General features: G+C 35.6%; 1 protein-coding gene across 2 annotated transcripts in view; it reads right to left on the bottom strand.

Moving 5' to 3' along the window:
* Positions 1 to 24,090, bottom strand: part of NUP58 (nucleoporin 58) — a 49,384-nt gene that overhangs the window by 13,876 nt on the left and 11,418 nt on the right. For both annotated transcript variants that reach the window (XM_042984525.1, XM_042984460.1), the window contains exons 5-13: positions 22,041 to 22,151; positions 16,729 to 16,753; positions 15,562 to 15,627; positions 15,072 to 15,246; positions 11,802 to 11,881; positions 9,687 to 9,805; positions 9,181 to 9,263; positions 6,242 to 6,443; positions 766 to 864 (exon numbers count right to left, since the gene is read on the bottom strand). In XM_042984525.1, the coding sequence (XP_042840459.1) occupies positions 766 to 864; positions 6,242 to 6,443; positions 9,181 to 9,263; positions 9,687 to 9,805; positions 11,802 to 11,881; positions 15,072 to 15,246; positions 15,562 to 15,627; positions 16,729 to 16,753; positions 22,041 to 22,151 (960 nt within the window). The remainder of the gene's footprint in view (positions 1 to 765; positions 865 to 6,241; positions 6,444 to 9,180; positions 9,264 to 9,686; positions 9,806 to 11,801; positions 11,882 to 15,071; positions 15,247 to 15,561; positions 15,628 to 16,728; positions 16,754 to 22,040; positions 22,152 to 24,090) is intronic.

Raw genomic sequence — 24,090 nt, 5'->3', positions numbered from 1 at the left:
ATTATAGATTATAGGAAATATGCTGTCTACTATAATTCTAGTAATTCCAATAGAGTTTACTATATTAAGTAACCTTGATTGCTCACAGACTTCCACTCTTATGATGATATATTTTAGTGGAAATAATATATTCATTATATGACAATATGCTTGTCAAAATACATTCTACTGTCAAATACCCATACCACAGAACTGTGAATACATTTATATGTAGCATGATTGACAGAAGACTTACCTTACTAGAGTTAACTTATAAAACTATTAATTGTTATGTATACAAGTATGCATAAAGGCAGCTATGCCAAAAATGCTTAGCAAAAGACAGAAGCTGAACTGTCCAATTTATAATAAAATTATTTTCTCATCTAAAGTGTTCATTTACAGAAAAAGAAGATAATGATTAGATGTCCAGAAGCAGTTTGGACTCTAAAATGATGTGATTAAGACTACTGGTTTTTTTTTTTTTAAGTTAAATTTATTAAAACTAAGTAATTTGCAAGTTCATATTTTAGCATATTGCTTTGAAAATATGAACATCCCTACCAATTAATTTTACTATTCTTTTTTTATTTACTATTCACTGAAGATGAAATGATTTAAGTTCTAATTCTAATACTAAAAAGCACTGATTATGTTTGGAGAGCTGTTTTTGCCAGATGGAACCTTAACTACCAAAATAGCAGACCCTCTTAGAAATTTTTTACATGCTAGTATCAATTCAAATGTATAATAGTCCAAGGCAATATTAGAAAAGTTAAAGTGTACCTCCAAGGTTTGAAGAACCTAAGCCACTTGACTGCAAGCCAGTGCCAATACCTGAGCCGAATGGTGTTCCAAAACTAACTCCCAGAGATGGCTGTGGCCCTGGTATAAAAAAAAAAAAAAAAAAAAAAATGGGGGGGAAAAAAAACAAATTTGCCTTACTCTTTCAAGATTAAAATTTCTTTATGAAATTATTTTTAAAATAAACAGTGATTAATTTTAACAAATTCTATTTGCTAAAAGCCAGTTTTCAGGTATCTCCCCAGCCTGATTTACCTAACCAAAAAAAAAAGTTTTTAAGTAACTTGTTCACACTAGACAATTAAAAGAGGCTTAGCACATCGAAAGATGTTATGTTAACCTACTAAATAATTTGAAATCTTTAATGTATTGTAAATTATAGTTCTTTTGGTTTTCTTTCTAAAATGATTTTAGATCTCCCCACTTGTTTTCTGATAAAATTAGTTGGTGTAATCAGTAAAAGGTTTTTACTTTTTTTTTTAAAACAAGCTCCTCATCGTTAGAGTCAAGTCTCAACTGATCAGAGACTGACGCTAACGTGGCAAAACTATCATGTTACTTCATAAGAGTAAGTACCAAAAAAACTAGGCATTTTTTATACGAAATATAAATGATATATACAATAAGTAGATAAAAAACAAGACAATGTTTTATTTCATTAAATTTATTGTTCATTTTAAAGCAAATCAATTACACAGTAACATGACAATTCCAACTTGTTCACAAAAAGTGATAATTGAGTCTATTATTAAGCTCTGCTACATTACACCACTTATCACCTGATTAAATAAGATAATGAACATTTACAAAGGCACCGCTGTGTACCTTGACAGATTCAATACATTCAAGATTTCAATTCAGAAGTTTCTTTCCAACATTTTGGAAAATGTACTCAGATGCAGAACAATTATTAGTCATCCTTTTCCCATTCATTAAAGATTTTGTCTGAGTCTGTTTGGCAAGAATAGCATCAAACTTACTAGCCTCTCTTTTTTTAACTACTTTTTCTTTAAGCAGAATACAAAAATCTAAAAATCTCTCATTTGATAAATAATTTATGAAAATTATTCAATAAATCTCATAGTACAATCTTCAGTCTTGTCTTTTTCAAGCACAGTGATCAGTGCATCTCAAAGTTGAGGGAACTGCCAAAGTAATATACAGATTGAAATTTAAACTCTTCGAAAAAAATCAAAGCCTTCAAGTTGTTCAATGAAGAATGAGGTTTGTATATTCAAAAGGTAGTGTACAATTACAAAGCATTAAAAAAAAAAAGAAAAAGAAAAAGAAAAAGAAAACCGAGGAACTATATTTTGCTACCCTAGGACAGAAACTGGACTTTTCAAATAGCTTCTACCCAGAAAATAAAAAGTAAGAACTAATAGCAGCCAGAGTTCTTATACTACTATGAAAAAATAAATTAAAAAAGGATTTAAATTTTTACATCCAGTTTGAGATCAATTTGAGAATAAAATACCTGCCTAGCAGCTCTTTTGTAAAATGTTACTATAAGAAAAAGAAACTAAGCATATTACTTTCTTATTTCTAACAAAAATAATACGTAGAAAACACACGTCCAGTTTCTTTAACACTGAGAGACTTAAGTGTCACATGTTTATAGGAGGCACTGCTGGTGGAAGGCCCTAAAGAACAACGCACACCACAGCCCTCAACCCTACAAGTCGTTAAGAGTTACTCAAATAACATGCTTTTTGTTGTGTGTGGGTCTGTTTTTAAGAGTAACCCTAATCATCAATATTCAGAATATAGGTCATCAAGAACTCTGACAATGACAAGACTTTCCATTGCACAACAGGTACATGATACTTTGAGTTTTGTACCTTCACACAAATTCTGAAGGCAACATCATTTATAAAACTAGTAGGCAAATGTATAACATTTTTTAATATCAAAAACATGATAAATATCTCCCACGCCAAAGTATTAGCATATATTACACTCTGGCCACCATATAAATTAGTTTCACTATTAGAAAGCAGAATCTAAATCCTTCAGGCAAAAGTCACGTAAACAATTCAAGAAATCTGTTTCAAAATCTGAATAGTCATTCAATGAGAGGCTTAGTTCCATAAATAAAACCAAGTTAGTAGTAATATATCCCAATAATTGCCCAAAGTGAAATCTTCACGTAGAGTAACATTTTACAAAAGTTACCGGATAACATATTCACACACAACAAAATCAAGTTCAGCACTGTAATTCATATTTTCCAGAATAAATTCTACTTTCTTAAAAGTAAAACTGCATTCACAGGAAAAGGACTAAAGTGCTAAAATTTTTTGATAATTTTCAATAATTACTCAAAGTATCTAATGTCATTAGTATGATTATTCCTAGGTCATATTTTAAAAATAATTTTTTCTTAAAAACAAAAAATGCCTTTTCCCCCAATCTGAAAAAGTTTACTTACTGATTTAACGGGGAATGTTCCTTTGGTTGTTAAATACAACAAAACCAGAAAACTACAAGAAACTAAAATGAAATACTTAACGTTTCCTATTTAACACTACATCTTAAATGTCCAAACCTACACCAAAAGCTAGAAATTAGGAACTCTAACAAAATGTCTCAGCTCTCCTTAAAAATAGCAGCTAAGTCACACGAGAATAGTCTTCTTATGTAAACATCAAGAACTTTTTTAAAAGTGTCAAAACACAACAGCAAAACTTAATCCCAGTACGTTAGCTTAGAACAATCTATGCTAGGTTAAAATTATATTGGTAACCCTAATGTAAAATGTCTTAAGCTTTTTAAGAGGCTTCAAAAGCACTGATGGACAAGTGTACTCAAGATCTACTTATGTGTAATTTATCCATGTTCTGATGCTTATTTCACACATAATTAGCCCGCTGGTTTTCGTCAGTTTTTTCTTCAGCCTTCAGAAACAATAACCATAAATCACGCAGGCCTAAGACCTATTATATTTTCTTCACTTAAAAACACCAAAGTTAAGAAGTCACTTAAACCCATACCTCCACCTCCAAGAGAAACCACCTTCAGAAGGTGGCAGCCTAAGAAAGCTGTCTGCATTTTTTATATTAATGAAGAATCCATATGCAACTAAAAGCAAAACCCCTGACAATTCAAATCTTGCACATCAACAGTGATACATAAAAACAGCACACAAGCCTTACCTAACTGAATCTAGATGGTCTTTAAAATTATTTGCACTTAAAAAGCAAAAGATATCCTCAAAGTCACAGGACACAAAGATTAAGTCACCGAGTGAATACAAAGCACAATATTTCTCAACAGGCTGTAACTCATCAAAGCGGTCTGTATCTAGGAGACCTCATCCGTCTCGCTGCAGTGGTGACAGGACTGAAATAACGAACATTCTGACTACAAGACGCGTAAAGGAATGCACTATATGGAGCTGGGAAGGCCTTCGAGAAACAGAAGACAAAAAGCAAAATTTTTATTACTACTGTTTAACTTCTCAGTTCTAAAAATCACACAACTCCAAATGTAAACGGGGAAGCCCTCATACAGGCTTCACAACTGCAGGAGGCCGCAGCTGCCCTGAAGCCTGGCAAAAGTCACAGAGGAAATTAAACGAGCAAAGGCTCCGCAAGATGATCACTCTAAATTAAGCCAACGTTCTCCATCACCACGGAGAGCAAACACCATACTCAGCTCACTGTTTACCTTTGTACCCTCGGAGCCTAGCACATAGTAGGCACTCATATTTGTAGAATGAACATACATCTTCATATGTCCATGAGCATAAAACGTATGAGTGAAAACCTACAAACCTCTCAAGACTGTCTACATAAAGGAATTAAAAAACAAAAACCAAAAAAAAAAAAACCCAAAACACAAAATGTAACAACCCTGACAAGTGGTTCTGCTTCAAATTTAGCTGTATACCACAGAATACAAAATTCACTTATCCCATGACATTTTAAATAACTGACTTTTTTATTTTATTTATTAAAATGGAAATCCCTTATGTTTTAAAGGACACTTAACCAAAACCCATGCTTATCTGATCTTTTTTAGGATTAATATTGGCTCTGAAAGGTAAGTTGGTACTATGTTGGCTTGATTAGCTGGTTAAATAATCATGAGAACTGATAATCACAATTATGGGACTGATTCCTATACTGAATCAGTATGATTATCAAGTCAGTATAGGAATCAGTTCCATAATGACTTTTTTCCTCCGTAACTCGAGAATGGAATCCTACACTCCAGCCATGGAGAACTAGTAGATAGCGCCACTATGAGCCACTATTCACACGGGTCCAGCCACGGAATGTGGAGGATTTGGCATAAACCAATCACCAGCCATTCACTGACGGTAAGTCGATCCTGGCATCTCCAAATGTGAAGAACAATTTTTAAACCGCCAATAGTGAAAACCAGAGAATGTTTCCCTAGTAGAGGCAGCCTGAATGCAATCTAGGTATGTCTGTTTTTTTCATTTTTTTTTTTTACTTTTTGTATTGTAATTTACTCTTGGACTATATGGAACTCTCAGAAAGACACATGCTATAGGATAATAATAAGGATTACTCAAAAATTTCTGAATGAATAAAAAAAAAAAATCAACATCCATTAAGACTGTATTTTCTCTGTCATACTTCAAGCCTGACAAAAAGGAGACTGTAGGAGTAAAGATAACAATCTCCCAAAGACACAGGACCAAACTCCACACTGCAGAACTAGACCACAAAAAATGTTTCTTTTGTCAGAAGTGGAATTAAACCAAGGACTCAAATTATCTGCTTTCTAGTATCTCACCAATTATTTTCATCATCTGCCCAGCTTTCCCAGTTCATACTTCTTAATGTGCAATCCAGAGCATCTCAAAACATCTTTTTCCTGCTCCTGCTACTGTTCTGTTCATTCTGAAAAGGTACAAATAATTCTAGCATGTACTTTCGTCCGAATTTGGTTAAAAGAACCTGTACTGTTTCTAGTCATTATACATAAAAACAACCAACTGATCTTCAACACACCTTCAGTCATAAAAATGTACTTCATCCTAAATGTGGGTACTCTGTAATCACTATGTATGAGGAAACAAGAATGCACCATCTATCAGTATCATATATGAGAAATGCAATAATGGCTGAATTAGCTTTGACTTTAAAACAATAAATGATACAATCACGATTTTAGAACGTGTTATTCTTAAATGTAATTCGGTAGTGAAACACCATGTTCTAAAGGGTATTTATAGCAATACAGCAAATAACATTAAGTAATTCACAATATTCAGTATCTAACTGATGAATAATTATTGCTAAGACTACCCTGCATTTTTTATCAGGTATATGTTTATAATTGTGTCCATCATAATTTTTAGATTATACTGGAATAGCTACTCATAGAAATTTTTCAGTGCTAACACAAAAGGAAGACTTATAAAAATGCACATAAATGTTCTGCATTTTAACAGTAAGAAGCTATAACTTGAATGCATTCAGACCTGTAGCAGGCTGTTGCTGCTGTGTAAGAGTTGCAGCCATGGCAACGGCTGCCGCGTTTGGCATGTTGCTGAAAGGGGTGGGTCCGGTAGTAACTCTGGGTGCGTTCTGCCACTTCTTGGCTTCTGCTCGCCTGGCTTCAAACACATCTACAGCATCTCCCAAGAACATTTTCCTGTAGCCAAGGTACTGTTCTTTTAGCACCTAAGGGAAAGAAAAAAGAAAAGGTTAATCAATCAAGTTCTGTGTTGAATCTGGTAATACGGGAATAATCTAAGTAGGAAATAAGAAGATCAAAGACATTGCCAATGCTATACATTCCCCCTAAAGGGCAAATCAAAGTGCTACTAATGCATGCAATGTGAAGTGATGCATGCAAGCTCTAACGCTCTCTTGAGTATTTTCTTCCCTAATTTTGTCATGTCTTTAAACTGCCTAAAACATTCTGGCTCCACGAAGCCTCTTTAAAACGAGTTAGCTAGTAACATCTAAAATTCCACTTTCAATATTCTAGTTTTTCACGATTGTTGCCCCCTCCAACATCCAACCTCTTGATAACTTTTAGATGCAAAAAGCTGAAAACATGTACTACATATGTATGTGCTAAATGCCTTCTTTAAAAGGCCTGGGTGACACGTGTTAAAATAAGTGACTTCAGCAGAGACAGCTTGGAGGGTTTAAAAAGGGTTTTCACTTTATCAATATTGTTTGACTATTTTACCACGAGAATGACTCATGTTGAGCTTGCATAACCAAACGAGGAGGGGGAGTGAGTTTATAATTTCAGAGTAAGAAAGAAAAATTACCACGTTCGTCAAGTGGGCTCGTTCACCCAATGCAGCATCTGCCTTGATTAAGGCCATTAACTCACATCAGAATTATTAGATACTTTCATTAAGGGTTTAATCAAATTTTGATCAGTTTTAAACAACTTTTTAAAAAGATGTAGGATTTTCAGATTTCCTACCATTCTCAGCAGTAATGTCTTTTTGGTCTTAACAGGTAGAACACTTAGAAATCTTACTGCTATTTATAGTATTTAAAAGTCATCATCCCCTTTTGTGTGGATGTCAGTATTTGATGTTCTGGTTCCAGACTTTCCTACCTCTTTAATGTACTGAAGCAGGCCTGCCAAGAACTGAAAACTGGGGAAAATGCAGTCAGAAGTGGAGTATGTGATGTCAGAAGAATGAGTTTTATTAGAAGTGATCTCCCCCTAATCCGTCCTCTTCTGTGTAACTATATGAATATAGCCATACAATGTTTGGCATTAGTAGTCCATCACTTTGTTCTGCTTCAGACACTGGAAAATAATCACCTGCCTTAGAGACTTGAAAGACAATTGGTTTAAGGAGAGAAAAGAAAAAAAGAACAGCTATCAGCCTTGATTTATATAGTTAATTGATAAAACGTCCAGTTTTGTTAATGTCCTTGGGGCCTGGCTGGCTCAGGTAGTTTAAACCTGCTTCAGCAGATTATCTCATGAAAAACAATACAAAAGGAACAAAAATTAAAAAAAGACCTCCTGTGAGATTTCTGTAAGTAAATGAAGCTAGAAATTATACTTTGGTCACTAAATGCAACTGAAAATAAATGGCAAATCTGATCATGGAACATTCTTTGGTTCCTGGGAATGTATATTACAATGTACATTACTAAAAAACAAAAGAAAAGAAAGAGAGAAAGAGAGAAAGAGAGAAAGAGAAAGAAAGAAAGAAAGAAAGAAAGAAAGAAAGAAAGAAAGAAAGAAAAGAAAGAAAAGAAAGAAAGAAAAAGAAATAATACCAGAGAGGAGAAACTGTCATTGAAAAAGCATGTATACTTACAAATGACATGTCTGGAATTTGCTTTAAAATGTTCCAGGGGGAAAAAGCATCCCTGGGTGGGAACTGACAAAGCAAGGCAGGATCCTGATAATGGGTGAAGCGGAGAGTGGGTACCTGGCATTCATCACAACAGTGCCCTTCTTTTTGTGTGTCTATTTGAAAACTTTCATAATAAAAATTAAGGGAAAAAAAAACAAACTGTACAACACAGACTTCAAAGTACCAACAGAGAATCATCTTTAGTACTTTAATAAACTAATTTCAAGAAAATTCGATAAAAATTCCTCCTTTAAAACTATTTTAAAAATCTGGTTTAGAATTTTAAATATATTAAAGCAAAAGCTCCAAAGCATGCTCATTTCAAAGCTAGTATAATTTATGGGGCGCCTGGGTAGCTCAGTTGGTGAAGCATCCAACTTTGCCTCAGGTCATGATCTTGCAGTTCGTGGGTTTGAGCCCCACACTGGGCTCTGTGCTGACAGCTCGGAGCCTGGAGCCTGTTTCAGATTCTTTGTCTCCCTCTTTCTCAGCCCCTCCCCCTGCTAACACTCTGTCTCTGTTTCTCTCTCTCTCTCAAATAAACATTAAAAATAAAATTAAAAAAAAATAATAAGACCTATGTTAAAATTAAAGCAGCACAAAATACTTTTGCTACTAAGAATGTTTCTTTTCTGTAGTGCTGCTCCTAGTTGTAAAGACATGGAAACAACCTAAATGTCCAACAAATAGGATGGGTTAAGGAAACTACGCATATATATATATATATATATATATATATATATATATATATATATAATACACACTGAAATCCTATGTAACTACTAAAAATGATATTGAAGAAATATGTATATCAATGCAGAAAATTGTTTACAATATACTACTGAAAAAAAGTTAAGATAGCTGATTGCATAGAACACTTGGATCTTTTTGAAAAAACAACAGATATTATCTGTGATTGTATCTGAGCATGATTGTGGATTGTTTTAGTTTTAATCTTCTTCACTTATATGTAATTTTAGCTATTCCTATAATTAGCATGAATGCTTCTGCTCCACAAATGAATACTTCACTTGGGTCTAGATATACAGATCCATGAACTGGTAATGAAAACTTACCTTTACATTTTCATGAATAGACTGAAGTTGTGCAGCTAAAGCTACAAATGTTTGATAAATTTTCTGCATAGCCATTGACAAATCTATAAAAGAAAGTTACATTATCACACAAATATACATGTAACATAATCAGTATTATTTTTCTATGACTTGAGTGCAGTTTTGGGTACTAAAAGTGTAGGAGGCACAAGACCACGTCAACATTTCCATGACTGAGAGAAGAGAGCACAGCGAGTTGACTGAGAGCAGGGTGTCTGTATCAGTCATCAGGGGGAGGGGAGAAGGCCCTGAAACTTCTGCCTTGGTCAGCATAATAACAGTTCATAATAAAGCATTTTCTATTTATGGAGAATAAATATCTAATAGAAGCCTTAAGGAAATTGTATAGCAGCTCAAGACAACCACTAGCAGTTATGTAGAATATTATGTGACAACACCTTAACCTCTCTTACTAAAAAACAGTGCTATCAAAAAAAAAAAAAAAATCACCACAGAAAGCATGTTACCTTGAGGGGTTATATGTGAGTTATTTGCTTGTGTGGCAAGATGGTTTTCTAGCTCTTCAATCTGCTGTCTGTACTGCTGAAGCTGTACCTCAAACTGCTGAACCAAGATTCTGAAGTAGCTATACAAAAACATTTACAAAGTCAGATCAAAGTTTTAAAAATGCTATTTTCTTTGCATTAAAATAACCAGTAAATAAACATATGCCCCCATTTAAGTAGGGCCTTTGACTTAGTCTGAGGACATAAGGATATGGCATAGATATTACTGAAACCAGAACCAAAACTTGTGAGTTATCAAGGTATCCAAAATAGATCATGAAATTACTCCAATCATGAAATATCCCAATTAAGAGACAATCTACAAAATAACTTTCTATGCTTTAAAAGTATCAACGTTATGAAAGACAAAGACTGAGTAACTGTTACAGACTGGGAGAGATGAAGGAGAAATGAATGAATGAGAAGTGAATGGGAACCTGGAATAGAAAAAGTACATTAGTGGAAAACAGGAGACTGGAAGAAAAAAATGCACGTTAGTGGAAAAGTCAGTAAAATTCAAGTAAGTTCTGTTGCTTGATTAGTAACACCACACCTATGTTAATTTCCTATTCTCGATAATTATACTGTGGTTACACAGTATTTTAACACTAAGGGAAGAAAGGTAAGGGATATAAGGAAGTACTATCATTTTTGGAAATTTTCTGTAAGTCTAAATAAGTTCAAAAAAGTTTTTTTAAAAAGTGCAATTGTCAACCAGATTTTACAAGAACTTACAGTCCTTATATTTATAATCTGAAAACACTATAGTGTCTGAGGAAAGCATGTAATTACTGCTACTATGCTGCTAAATTTAACCAGAGAATGCCAGATAAATAAAAGGGACCTTGAATAGTATACAAAGCGTGCTGTATGTAATTCTGTAAGAAATGGGCAACTACGAAAGCTTTTTGCAATAGAAAATGATACAATTCACCCCATTTCAAAACCAGCTCTGATGGCAGCATGAAGAATGAGAAGGATAAACTACTAGAAGTCCGGTGAGGAACACAGCCCATGCTAACCTGAATAAGAGAATCAGAGTATCAATGTCCTTGTGAACATGTCCTGATTTTGATCACTGAACTGTGGTTATGTAACAGAATGTTCTTATGTTTAAGCAATACACACTGAAGTACTTTAGCATAATGGGCATCTGTCTGCAAAGAATTCAAACTGTTCGGGGGGGGGGGGAAAATATGTATATATATTAGAGAGAGCAGGGAACAAAACAAACATAGTAAAAATATTAACATATAAGGAATCTCGATAAAAGATACATGGGAATTCTTTGTTTCCTTCTTGAACTCTTCTCTAAGTCTGAAATTATGTCACCATCAAAAGTTAAAAGAAAAAAGGGGTGAGAAACTAGGAGTCAGACCTCCACCACTCCTCATGCCTCGGGCCCCTCATCTCGAAGACTGGGATAGTGACAGCTATAGAGGTTTCGTGGAAAATGAGATAAAGTATGTCAAGTGCTAAGTGCACTGCTTGGCCTATGGTAAGCATCTGATACATATTAGCTATCATTAGCTCTAGCAACATGAAAGAATATAAAGAGACAAGATAGATATCGCTTGGCAACTAGACAGACACACATCCTGGGTGAGAAGATGGCAGGTGGATGTTTTTTATTTTAACTTACCTACATTTTCTAACTGCTCTTTCTGATGATTTATTAGCTGTGTGAATAAAGCTATGCAAACAAGTAAAAGGGTTAAACTACTTCCAGAATGCCCTGTTTAAGGAAGGGATTATCATAAAATTATTTTTAAATTAAAAAGTCCTTGTTGGTAAAAATATCTACTACCTGCAACATTTAATACAGTGGAAAAGGCCGTAACATACAAATAAAGTATAACTGCATAACACTGGTTAAAAGCTCAGACCTTAGCCATCACTTACCCTTCGATAAAATGAAGACAATGAACTGCCTTCTTAGGGTTATTGTGAGAATTAAAAGGAGAAATCCATGTCAAGTGCTTATTAACCCAGGCTTACTACATAGTAAACTACAAATTCTTGGCCTATATATTGTACTGTTTTGCTTTCCTAAAGTGAGAAAATCCAGTAACTTACTCGGCGGGAGCTGTGTTTTCATGTTGGAGTCCAGGTGGTGTTTTCTGGGTTCTTAAAGCTATTTCAGCATTCTTTAACTCCTAATAGATCAGAGGGAAGGAAGGAAGGAAGGAAGGAAGGAAGGAAGGAAGGAAGGAAGGAAGGAAGAAAAGAAAGAAAAGAAAGAAAAGAAAAGAAAAGAAAAGAAAAGAAAAGAAAAGAAAGAAAGAAAGAAAGAAAGAAAGAAAGAAAGAAAGAAAGAAAGAAAGATAGATAGATAGATTGATTAACCAGTTAAAAGCCAGGTTAAAAATACCAATGATCTCTGGACTGAAACTTCAAACAATGCCACTCTCATGCTCCGAGAACAGGTCATGTTTAACCTGTTTTACAAGTTGCCAAAACCTCTTTCCAAAGTATACTTTTAATGAAGGTTATGATAAATTTATAATGAGCTGCTATCTATTTTAAGAACTATGGACTTCTATACAATCTGTGAAGTTAATTCATCCACAGCAAAAGACTCTGCTATTATTTAAAAATCTTTAAGGGGCACCTGGGTGGCTCAGTCTGTTAAACATCCAACTCTTGATTTTGGCTCAGGTCATGAGATCAAGCCTCACATCCAGCTCTGGGCTCACCGTGCAGAACCTGCTTGGGATTCTCTCTCTTTCTGCCCCTCCCCTCCTCGTGCAAACATGCACACTCGTTTTCTCAAAATAAATAAACATTTTTTAAAAAGTGCTCTCTTGAGGCCTTTGTGCCTCAGTCATACCTTGTACCTAGAACATAGTACCGAACTGACTTAATTCACTCTCACTAGTATATCATATGTATTTTGATCCCAACACTTCTGCTGAAGTGGTAAAACAGATCCTTAAAAATGTTCACTGACTCCACGGACTCAATGATATAACTGCAACAAAGCATTTAGCACCTACCCTACCCAAAAAGAAGTTTAACTACACTTCTTGTTTAAACTCTTGAGTTATGTACCCCCCAAAATGAAGTATTTAGAAGACTTTGCTTCCACAAGGTTCTGGTGTTTGCAACCACAACACTGCTCCTCACCTCAGAATTGCTTTTTATTTCCCCAAAAGGCTTTCTTTGAAGAAAAGGGTTTGGGGTTAAAGATTGATAACTTCACTAAGGGAATCAGAATATTTTTTCAATAGATAATTCACTGAAGTGTGGGTAGAGCACTAATTGCCGTAAATTAGAAATAAAGTAAGTTTAGATCAAATTTCTTTGATATCATCTACAAAATTTTCTAAACCCAACTTAGAGGACTTTAGCCCTAAGGAAGCTTTCTTTGATTCATCGTCTTCTTCATTTGCCACCTTTATATTCTACCCAAACTTTCATTATTTCATTTGCTCTTTTAGTCTTTTAGTGCCTTTCAGGTTGTGTTTTTATCTCTGAAAGACTATTAGCAAGTCGAGTACATAAAAAGTATTCCAAATATTTATGAATAGAATCATCTGGTACTAAAGTCACAACGGATCCCATTATAGCATTCACCTCTTTCTGAGTTGCCTCCTCTATTACTGTGTTAATGAACTTTTCCATAGAATTTATACAACTTCATACATTTCACATATGAAATTTGTGACTTCATGTAATGTTTAATCAGAGTCTAATCATTCTCCACCAGAAGCATAACATTTTCTTTCTCCTAGATATGACATATACATACATATATATGTACACACACACACACACACACACACACACGAGGAATAAGAGAAAAAGAAACATGGGAGAATATTTTATTTGTATTTAACCAATGTGTGCAGGCAACCAGGAAATCTGAAAGCAGACAACAAAGGCTTTGAATTCCTTTTTTTTTTTTTAATTTTTTTTAACGTTTATTTATTTTTGAGACAGAGAGAGACAGAGCATGAACGGGGGAGGGGCAGAGAGAGAGGGAGACACAGAATCGGAAGCAGGCTCCAGGCTCTGAGCCGTCAGCCCAGAGCCCGACACGGGGCTCGAACTCACGGACCGCGAGATCGTGACCTGAGCTGAAGTCGGACGCTTAACCGACTGAGCCACCCAGGCGCCCCTTGAATTCCTTTTAAACATCATAGTTTAGAATAGCTACTTTAGTAACACATTTTCATGAAAAATATCACGAAAGTATTCTCCAATAGTTGACTTAAAGACTTAAAGGTAAGCACACACAAATTTCTAATTTTAAAATAAATAAGACCGGGGAATATAATGTACAGCATGGCGACGACAGTTAATAATAACGTATTATATATCTGCAAGTTGCTAAGAGAGTGGATCTTAAAAATTCTCATCTCAAGGGAGAAAGGTTTTTAGCTAAGCATGGTGGTAAATGTTAACTAGATTTGTTATGGCCATTTTGCAATAAAAATAAATACTGAATCATTATGTTGCACAGCTGAAACTAATGTAGTGTTATATGTCAATCATATTTCAAACAAAAAAGACATATAAGCAACTTTAATATTTTTACTTAAAATATAAAAGTAAATCATCTACCATCATTCTTCCCCACCAAAATAGATAAGAACAATACATATATATATATATATATATATATATATATACACACACACAAAGTATGTATTTTTGTATATATTTAATATTTACAAAGCATGATATAGTTTTTATTTAATCACTGACAGACTTTTAAAAAACGTTTTTCTGTCTAGCTTGTATAATGCAGCAACTTAGCCAGTGGTCACTCTTAGAAAGCAAACTCGTCAGGAGCATCAACTCTAGAGTTGGATTACCAGGGTCAGAAACCAAGCTCTCCCATTTATTAACAAAGCTCTCTGCCCACTGTCTTATTTATATAAGGAAGATAAGAGTGCCTACCTCACAGAGCTGTCATGAAAACTAAACTGGACTAATAAATTGCTTAAAATACCGCCTCATATGGGGCACCTGGGTGGCTCCGTTGGTTAAGCATCTGACTTTGGCTCAGATCATGCTCTCATGGTTCATGGGTTCAAGCCCTGCATCGGGCTCCACACTGTGTAGAGCCTGCTAGGGATTCTCTCGCTCCCTCTCTCTCTGCCGCTCCCCTCCTCGTGCTCTCGCTCTCTCTCTCTCTCAATAATAAAAACTAAAAAACAAAAAACACACTGCCTCATACACAGTAAGCACTCAATACAAACTAGCAACTATTATTATTACAGCAATTTAAAACCGTACAAGCTATACGTAGTAAATCCTGATTTTATAAAAGACTGATTTCATTTGAAAAAAACATGGCAAAACAAAACCCTATAGTAAAACGACTGTAAGTTCATTTACCTGAGCAGTTTCTATTTTCAACTTGTCAATATTGAGAGTGTTTCTCTGTAATCCACTGGCAGCTAGTGACAGAAGCTGCTTCAGAGCTTTAATATCTTCTTGTACTTTAAGCATTGCTTTTGAAGACATTCTACTAATTTCCTCTTGTACCTGTTTCTGTTCCTTCACAAATTTCCTAAAAAGATACATAAAACTAAATTGAAAAAAAAATACACCTTTGGTTTCCTATAGAAAAAAAGTACCCTTACAATAGGCTGGCCAGAGTCCTGGTGTTTTAAGAAGGAAATATTAAAAATTCAACTACAGTTCACATTCTTTTTTGAGAATGACAGTTAACAAAAATTTAAGTCCTGTTCTGCTTTCTTTCTAGTTTCTAAAAACATTAAAATTTTTACCCAAGTTAAAACGTTTAAGAGAAAGAGATGTTCCCCCTAAAATATATTCTAGCATTCTTCAAAATGACTTATCTAATTATGTTTGACACACTTACTGGAGATTTTCAACATCCTGGCAGATGACAGGAGGTAGATTTTCATCCTTCAGTGCTTTACTATCCCTAAGAAAAATGCCACAGATGTATTAAAGCCATTGAGGTAATAAAAAGCTGACGGCTGAGTTCCACTAGAGTATGTTAAGAGAGAAGAAGATAAAGCAAATATTCCCCATTTATACATTTCATGAATGATTTCAAATCTCTTTATAAACAATTATAAATTTCTTGACCTTTAAAATAACTTTAACAATTCACCTGACATAGAGAGATCTTTTCTAAAAAGACTGGCACCTATTATAAGTAAACATAAATGCATTTGACTAAATGTTTAAGAAAAAAATTTAGAAAATACAACAGATTAAATATTGAACTAAGTTGCCCCGGCTGAAAAATTCTACGACTGTCATTTCATTCGGTTAAAAAATATTAAAAAATTCTTTAAAGAGTCTACAAAACTTCTCATAATGAGATGCTCCAAATATTTTACTTTATTTTATAATTTCAATTTGTTTTTCAATAAAATAAGACCTAGGAATAGCTTAAGGAAATCATACATGTGTAATGAGGATAGGAATAAGTGAAATTTGGCATGCCATAATGTAATTACCAGTTAAATTTCAGTCACAGATTTGCTACTAACTCCTTGCTATAACCTCTAGGCAAATCTCAGTCTCTTTCAGCTTCCTATTTATGTAATAGGGCTAAAATATACACAAGATGTTTTAGAGGCATGAACTTGATCATTTATTTACAACTGTTTTATTTAATGTAAAAAGTAGGTGAGAAAATACAAGTGGTAGTAAAAATAATGATCTTCGAACATACTATGTATATGGAGGCTCTTCTCCCTCTTCATCATCATAAAATAAATGGTACTGGTGTAGTAACTTACATCTAAAAGGTATGTTTAGATATAAAATTGGGCATAAAGTGTTCTGGAAAGAATTGGTTGTAAGTTTTCCAAATGATTAAAACTTGAAGATTTGACCGTCCCATAATCTTTCCAGAGCATAGGTTTATTATTTATTTTTGACAAAAACTGATTCAAAGAATTTTTCTTCTAAATGCCTATATGGTTTCATTTACTTCCAACCATACCATTTGCCTACTATTTAATAAATAAAACTCAATTAAAATATTTTAAAAGTTAGACTGTAAACTTACTCTGGTCTTGTTCCTGTTTTATCACCTAGAAAATTCAAGAAGCTTCATGTAAAAACAGGTCATTCAACAATGTCTTCCAAATAGAAGTTTCAATTTAATGCAAGCTAAGGTATATACAGAAACTGTTCAGCATTTCTTAGACTGCCTCTTAAACAGCACGTGAGGCCATGACGTGTCACCAACTTGAAACAGAGCACGTTATGGAGACATGTTTGTGTACATATAAACAGACAGTTATATAGCTGATTTGTATCTATCTCATTCAAGGGCCGAATCTTCCTCTTTCAACTGTCTTCCATGAGAAATATTCCGGCCTAGCAGTTTAACTCCTGAAAGTTCTACTTGACACTTTTTTAGATTAGAATATTAAAATATATCAGATGACCTGATCATCTCTAAATATTTTACAAAAGCAGCAAATTTTTTTAAAAATGAAGTCTTTAATGTGTGCAGATATAGCAACAACTTTCTCACTAATTACACCTACTTAGTAGTTATCATTAATAGCATATATCTATATAAGCAGAAAAGTAAAAAAAGCTCCTTCAGCAAAATGCAGTGACTTACTTTCTGCTCTTCCAAAATTTGTCACTATAAAGACCCACTTATTAAAATTTTTTTTAACGTTTATTTATTATTGAGAGACAGAGAGAGACAGAGGGGGAGCAGGGGAGAGGCAGAGAGAGAGGGAGACACAGAATCTGAAGCAGGCTCCAGGCTCTGAGCTGTCAGCACAGGGCCCGACACAGGGTTTGAACTCACAAACCGCGAGATCATGACCTCAGCCGAAGATGGATGCCCTATCGACTGAGCCACCCAGGCGCCCCAAGACCCGCTTATTTAAAAAAATATATAGGAACACACAAAACTGAATCCCACCAAAGAACCTCAGTGGTTCGTCTTCCAGGCTTTTTCTGTACTTACACATTTTTAAAAGCAGTCAGGATTACTAGAAGTAATATTTCAACACATTTTTTCAGCATGTTATAAGTTTTCCATGTCACTTAACGTGACTTTAAATGACCATAGGATATGATGATGTAGCTGTATCAGAACCTTTATGCCCAACCCTCTTCTTAACATATGACCATTCACTACATAAACAATGCTGCTACAGTCGATATAGTTATCCATAAATACTTGTTCACTACTTTATTTGTATTCCAAAAAAGAAGAATTTATAGGTCAAAGATTATTTCAGGGAAGGCCTCTGACATATTATCAAACTGATCCTTTAACACAGTTGTTCCAATTTATCCTCCCAACTACTATGAATAAGAGTAGCTTTTCCAAGGTGCCTGGGTGGCTCAGTCAGTTAAGAGTCTGACTCTTGATTTTGGCTCAGGTCACGATCTCACGGATTGTGAAATCGAGCCCCACGTCGGGCTCCGCACTGACAGAGCACAGCCTGCTTGGGATTCTCTCTCTCTCTCCCTCTGCCCCTACCCTGCTCATGCTCTCTCTCTCAAAATAAATAAAAAATAAACATTAAAAAAAAAGTACCTTTCCCATCACACTCTCAACAATGAACTTATGTTTTAAAAAAATCACTGCTAGTATTTAAGTGGAAAATGCCACTTCATTATAAGGCAAATTCTTATTTCTGACAGTACTAAGTAAAATATTTCAAATGTTAGTTAAACAGGTATATTTCTCCTTTTGTGAACAGTCTGTTCAGGTTATTTGGGTATCTCTGAGGTATTTTTCTTATTGCTTCTAAGAGCTATTTCAACATTAAGTATATAATTCTTTGTCTCATGTATTTCATGTGTCTATTTCTAAAATTAGATCCTACTTTTAAGATACATCTCAGTTTCAGATGTTAAAATGTGAAAATATAAGCATCTAGAAATGAAGCATTTTAGTCCCAATTTGTCATTTGCCTTCTTCCTTTGTCCATGGAGTTTCTTTTGTTTACCTCTTTAATCCAGCTATAGTTTCTTTTTCCCTGTTTTGTATTGCACAGATGCTAAGAGTTCTCTCCTTCACAGTTGAACATTTCTGAAACCGGTACCCACGTTCTCCAGATGGGTGTCTCCAATTTGATGAGACACAGCAATATAAAGTAGGGATTTAATTTTTTTCTAGATAGTTCAACTTCTTTATTGACTCAAGTACTGTCTTGCTCTCTGACGTTCCATTCTTATTATATTTACGAAAGTTTACACACGGACAAACCTGTGTATATAAAACTTAGGCCTGCTTTTAGCTCACTCTGGGCGTGCGGACTAGCGCGTGTAGCTTTGCCCCTCTTAATACCCGCGGGCTGCTTTGAGAGCGTCCTACTAGAGCTCCGCGTCTGCTCTTGCCTTCCCGCACACCATCTCCCACGTGGCTCTCCTAACCATCTTCTTCAAACACGTATCTCAGGTCACATCACCCACATCGCAGCCCTGCGAGGTCTCAGCCGTCCCCAGTGTAATCCAAAGCTCCTCAACGTGGCACCCAAGGCCCTTGGTGACCTCTGCAATCTCCTCGTCCTGTTCTGTAGCTGGTCTTCCAGCAGTGCCTCAGAAAAGGGCTAAGATCATCGTCATCCCCGGGCCCAGCTCCAAACCGCGCCTCCTCACACAACTTTGCTTCCTACCACTCTTGATCTGATTAAATCCAGTAACGCAGGTCCAGGCTAACTGATGTAGCCACTAGAAAGACAGAAAGCCTCAGGTTAAAAAAGAACCCCTTGACACGTACGAGCAGATGACAGGGAACCAGAGGTGGCACATGAAGTCACGTGCGCTTATTCCACGTATTCCTCTGGCTCAACGCTCACCAAGGTTGTGGGCGGAAGACAATGGAGGGAGGGCCCAGGAAAAAGCGGGGAGATTAACTCCTTACATTTCTCTTCCTCCTTTGCCTCACTCAGCCCTTTCACATGGAGCCTGAAAGCAATTACAATAAAGAGAGAAGCAGTTTCATGAATGAAAGTAGTTGGAGGGTACCAAGCTGCTCTAGCTGAGTAAAAAAAGAAGCTGCTAAAATATCTAAGGTTTTTTCTAAGTATGGAGTCGCTACACAGAAAACTAAAAACAAGAGATACACCCCTATGTTTAGAAATTAGTCAACTTTTGGGGCACCCGGGGGGCTCAGTCGGTTGAGTGTCCAACTTTGGCTCAGGTCATGATCTCAAGGTTTGTGAGTTCGAGCCCCCCGTCGGGCTCTGTGCTGACAGCTCGGAGCCTGGAGCCTGCTTCGGATTCTGTGTCTCCCTCCCTCTCTCTGCCCCATCCCCACTCATGCTCTGTCTCTGTCTTAAAAATAAATAAAACATTAAAACAAAAAAAAAGAAATTAGTCAATTTTCATTCAAAGAGAAACAATCCTAAATATTCTAAGTTTAAAAGGATTTTGCCAGGGGTGCCTGGGTGGCTCAATTGGTTAAGCATTCAGCTCTTGATTTCGGCTCAGGTCACGATTTCACGGTTCGTGAGATCAAGCACAAGCCTGCTTGGGATCCTCTCCCTCTGCCCTGCCTCAGCTCGTGCACATGCATGCTCTCTCACTCTCAAAATAAAAATAAACTTAAAAAAAAAAAAGGATTCTGCCAACTTTTAGGATAGTACTTCACCCTAGCGTAGTATCTCTTCACAATAAAAACCATGTCCCGGGGCGTCTGGGTGGCTCAGTCGGTTAAGCGGCCGACTTCGGCTCAGGTCATGATCTCGCGGTCCGTGAGTTCGAGCCCCGCGTCGGGCTCTGTGCTGACCGCTCAGAGCCTGGAGCCTGTTTCGGATTCTGTGTCTCCCTCTCTCTGACCCTCCCCCGTTCATGCTCTGTCTCTCTCTGTCTCAAAAATAAATAAACGTTAAAAAAAAAAAAAAAATTAAAAAAATAACCATGTCCAAAACAAAAAAATTCTCACATATGGACACAGCACATTTTACACCTTCATCTACTGCCTCATTTTTAATTCTTCATGGGGTTTTAATGCAATGTGCATGCATATGCCCTAGTGAACATGTTTTCATCAGAGGCAGAAGAGACATTGCAAAACAAAACAAACAATCACACACATGGAACCAGCAACACTAAAAAATTTTGAAAATGAATCTGGATTGACAATTTTTAAAAAGAATACCCAGCATGGCAGGAGCATAGCGAGAAGGGCATTTTCATACTGGCTGGCGGGAAATAAATTGGTAAAACCTTTCTGGAAAATAATTTCATGATATACACTAAGAGTCTCCAAAATTGTTTCTCTCTCCAAACCAATGATTCAGTTTCTAGGTTATCTGTCCTAAAAAATTAACTGAAAATATGAATGAAAAGTTATACCAAAAGCAAACACCTAGACAGCATTTACTGTTTGCCTGGCTCTGCTGAAGTTTTATGAATAGTAATCCTCAGACCAACACCATGAAGTAGGTACTGTTACGTCGGGCCCACTTTACAGATAAAGAAACTAAAGCCCAGAGGCATAAACAACTTGAGTAAGGTCACAGAGCTTGTAAACAGTTGAGCAGATCTGAACCCAGGCAATTTCAGCCCGAGCGTACATCTTTAAAGTACAATACTATGTTGCCTTTCCCTATAAAGATGCCCGATACAGTGATACTTCCCAGAAGACCTAAAAACAAATATTAATAATAGAATGATGGCTAATGATACATCCATTCATAAAACTGATATTAAGCTACATTAAAATATTTCTAAAGAATTACTGAGTTGGCAAATACTTCTGATAGAACACATGAGAAAGAACAGGTTATAAATAAAGGAATATAGTTGACCTTTGAACAACACAGGGGTTAAGGGGTGCCAACCTCACAGGCAGTTGAAAATCCATATATAACTTTTGACTCCCTTTTGACTCCCCAAAACTTAACTACTAATAACCTACTTCTGACCCAAAGCTTTACCAATAACATAAACAATCAATGAACACACACCACGTATGTTATGTATATTATACACTGTATTCTTACAATCAGATAAGCTAGTGAAAAGAAAACACTATTAAGAAAACTATAAGGAAGAGAAAACACACTTCCGGCGCTGTTACTTATTGGAAAAACCCAGACGTGGACTTGCACAGTTCAAAGAGTGTTGTTCAAGTGTCAACTATAGTATGTGCTCATGATCCCAACTTAAGAATATATATTAATACACACGTGAAGATAGCTACGTAAGGCATATGCACATACAAATCTCAGTTTTCTACAAAAAGAAAATCTTAAACACACACCACATGCATCATTTGGGAAATACAATCAAATTTAAAAGTCAAAACTTTACTACTTAATATGTAACTAACATCTTCCAGACACAGGAGTTTAAGTCACTGTAAGAACATAAAATTATAGTAACATTACTTACTCTTTTTATCTGATGAGCTACTAAAATCTATACCACCAAGGCCTTCACTGCCAGCAGTTGAAGTAGCTGCCGTGGTTCCCAAAGTCAAGCCTAAAGCATTCTGCCCAAGTCCTACAAATAAACCAAATATTATTTATAAGCCCAGAGGGATAAACATCCACTGCCTCATTTTTCACTGAAAGTCTTCATAATTTCACCTTAATGACCAAAGCATTCAAATTGCTTTTAAGTTGGATCCTGGATTTTCTTCATACTTGATTTAAGCAAATAACAAGAACAAGTCTAGAGTATGCTTTGGACAAAGACTGGTAGTCTTGCTGGGATCCGATGGTATAAGGAGTTTGATGGGATCCGATGGTATAAGGAGTTTGATGATGTAATTTTGATTTCTTTACTTTTTAGGCAATCTTTTTAGGTGTAGCTGACACACAATGTCACATCAGTGTCACGTGTACAATGGTGACCTGACAAGTCAACACATCACGCTATGTTTGCAAGTGTAGCTACCCCACGTGTCACCACACAACCTTATTACAGTACCACTGACCATATTCCCTGGGCTGTACCGCTCATCCCCGAGATTTGTTCAGTCCGCAACTGGAAGCCTGCATCACCTACTCACCTTTGCCCATTGTGCCCATCCTCCTACCCCACCCACTCTGACAACCATCACTTTGTTCTCTGTATTTACGGATCTGTATCAATTTTTCTTTACCAGAAGGATCAGAGAGCGTAGGTTAATTCAATACATGTGAACAATCCATTTTATTTGTTGCTTTTTAAACCCTCTCTACAAAAGCAGTTTTAGCTTGTACACTTTCAGGTGAACGCTTCACGTCTTCCAATCAGGCTTTGGAATCATATACTTTTAAAATTACCTAGTACTGGATGTGGGAATTAACTTGATAGAATCCCTTTACAATGTATATGTATGTATCAAATCATCATGCTCTACACTTTAAATATCTTACAATTTTATTTCTCAATTATACCTCAGTGAAGGTGGGGATGGACAGATAAATAAAACGGTAATGATTTGTAAGGTTTCAGTATTAATATAAAGCAAATAGTTTTACTATTAATGAAATTTAAAGAGCTGACAGTTGGAAGCCTTACAGTTCAAACATCATCAAAACTGCATACTCCCAAGTTCTTTTCATAAACCTTAAAAAAGAAAGAAAAGAAAATTCATTTATTTAAATCCCACCTGACTGACAAAAGGAATTGAAGGGGCTAGACTGTTAATCTTAAATTATTAATGTATGCTTGTGAACCAAGTAGCAAAATTTGAGAGACCTTGCATTGGTAAATCACAGAAGTCCATGCGTTCCCAAGCTGACAATACGGACAGTATGCTATTTAGAGAAACAGTAGGATGTACTGGGTCTGAGCACAGGATGACTGAAAGCTGGATTCAAACACTGGCAATGTGTGAAAAAAACAATGCTAAACATACGTTAATTTTTTAAAGTCAATGGCATCTTTAGGTTAGCATAACCATAAATTAAGCACTGATGTGTGTCTAGAGCCTAAGAAAAATTAGAACAGACCTAAAAACTCATCAGCAGACACAAAAACAAAACTCAACCTCCCCTATTATTTTTGTGTTTTGCTCTCACAGGAACCTTTAGAGAAGATGTTTAAATATTTATCCTGCAAGGAAATGTACGTTATAGTCATCCACTGATTTGTTTATTTGAAGACATTTTGAGTACCTAAAAGGTTAGACAATAGTGACAAAGATAAGTGTTTGAAAGATCAAAGCAAACTTGAACACCACAAATTTCTACAGGTTATCCTGACGAACTCAAACTCCTTTTTCCCTTTTCCACTGACCCAGAGTTTCTTCATTGAATTTAGTATCTGAATAGAGGACACAAAAGAACCATAACTAATAGAAAACATCAGGTCATACTCCATCTCTCCCACATACCAATTCTTAGACACATATTAGGTGTTCAGCAAAACTTCTGAAAATCAAATAGCCCTTATAAATGAACGTATATATTGGAAATTCTGTGATTTCAACACGTTATCAACTTTTCTTTTT

The sequence above is a fragment of the Panthera tigris genome, chromosome A1, assembly GCF_018350195.1.
Source record: "Panthera tigris isolate Pti1 chromosome A1, P.tigris_Pti1_mat1.1, whole genome shotgun sequence".
Classification (NCBI taxonomy): domain Eukaryota; kingdom Metazoa; phylum Chordata; class Mammalia; order Carnivora; family Felidae; genus Panthera; species Panthera tigris.
Note: the sequence above shows the minus strand (reverse complement) of the source record. Positions and strands in the feature narration are given on the sequence as shown.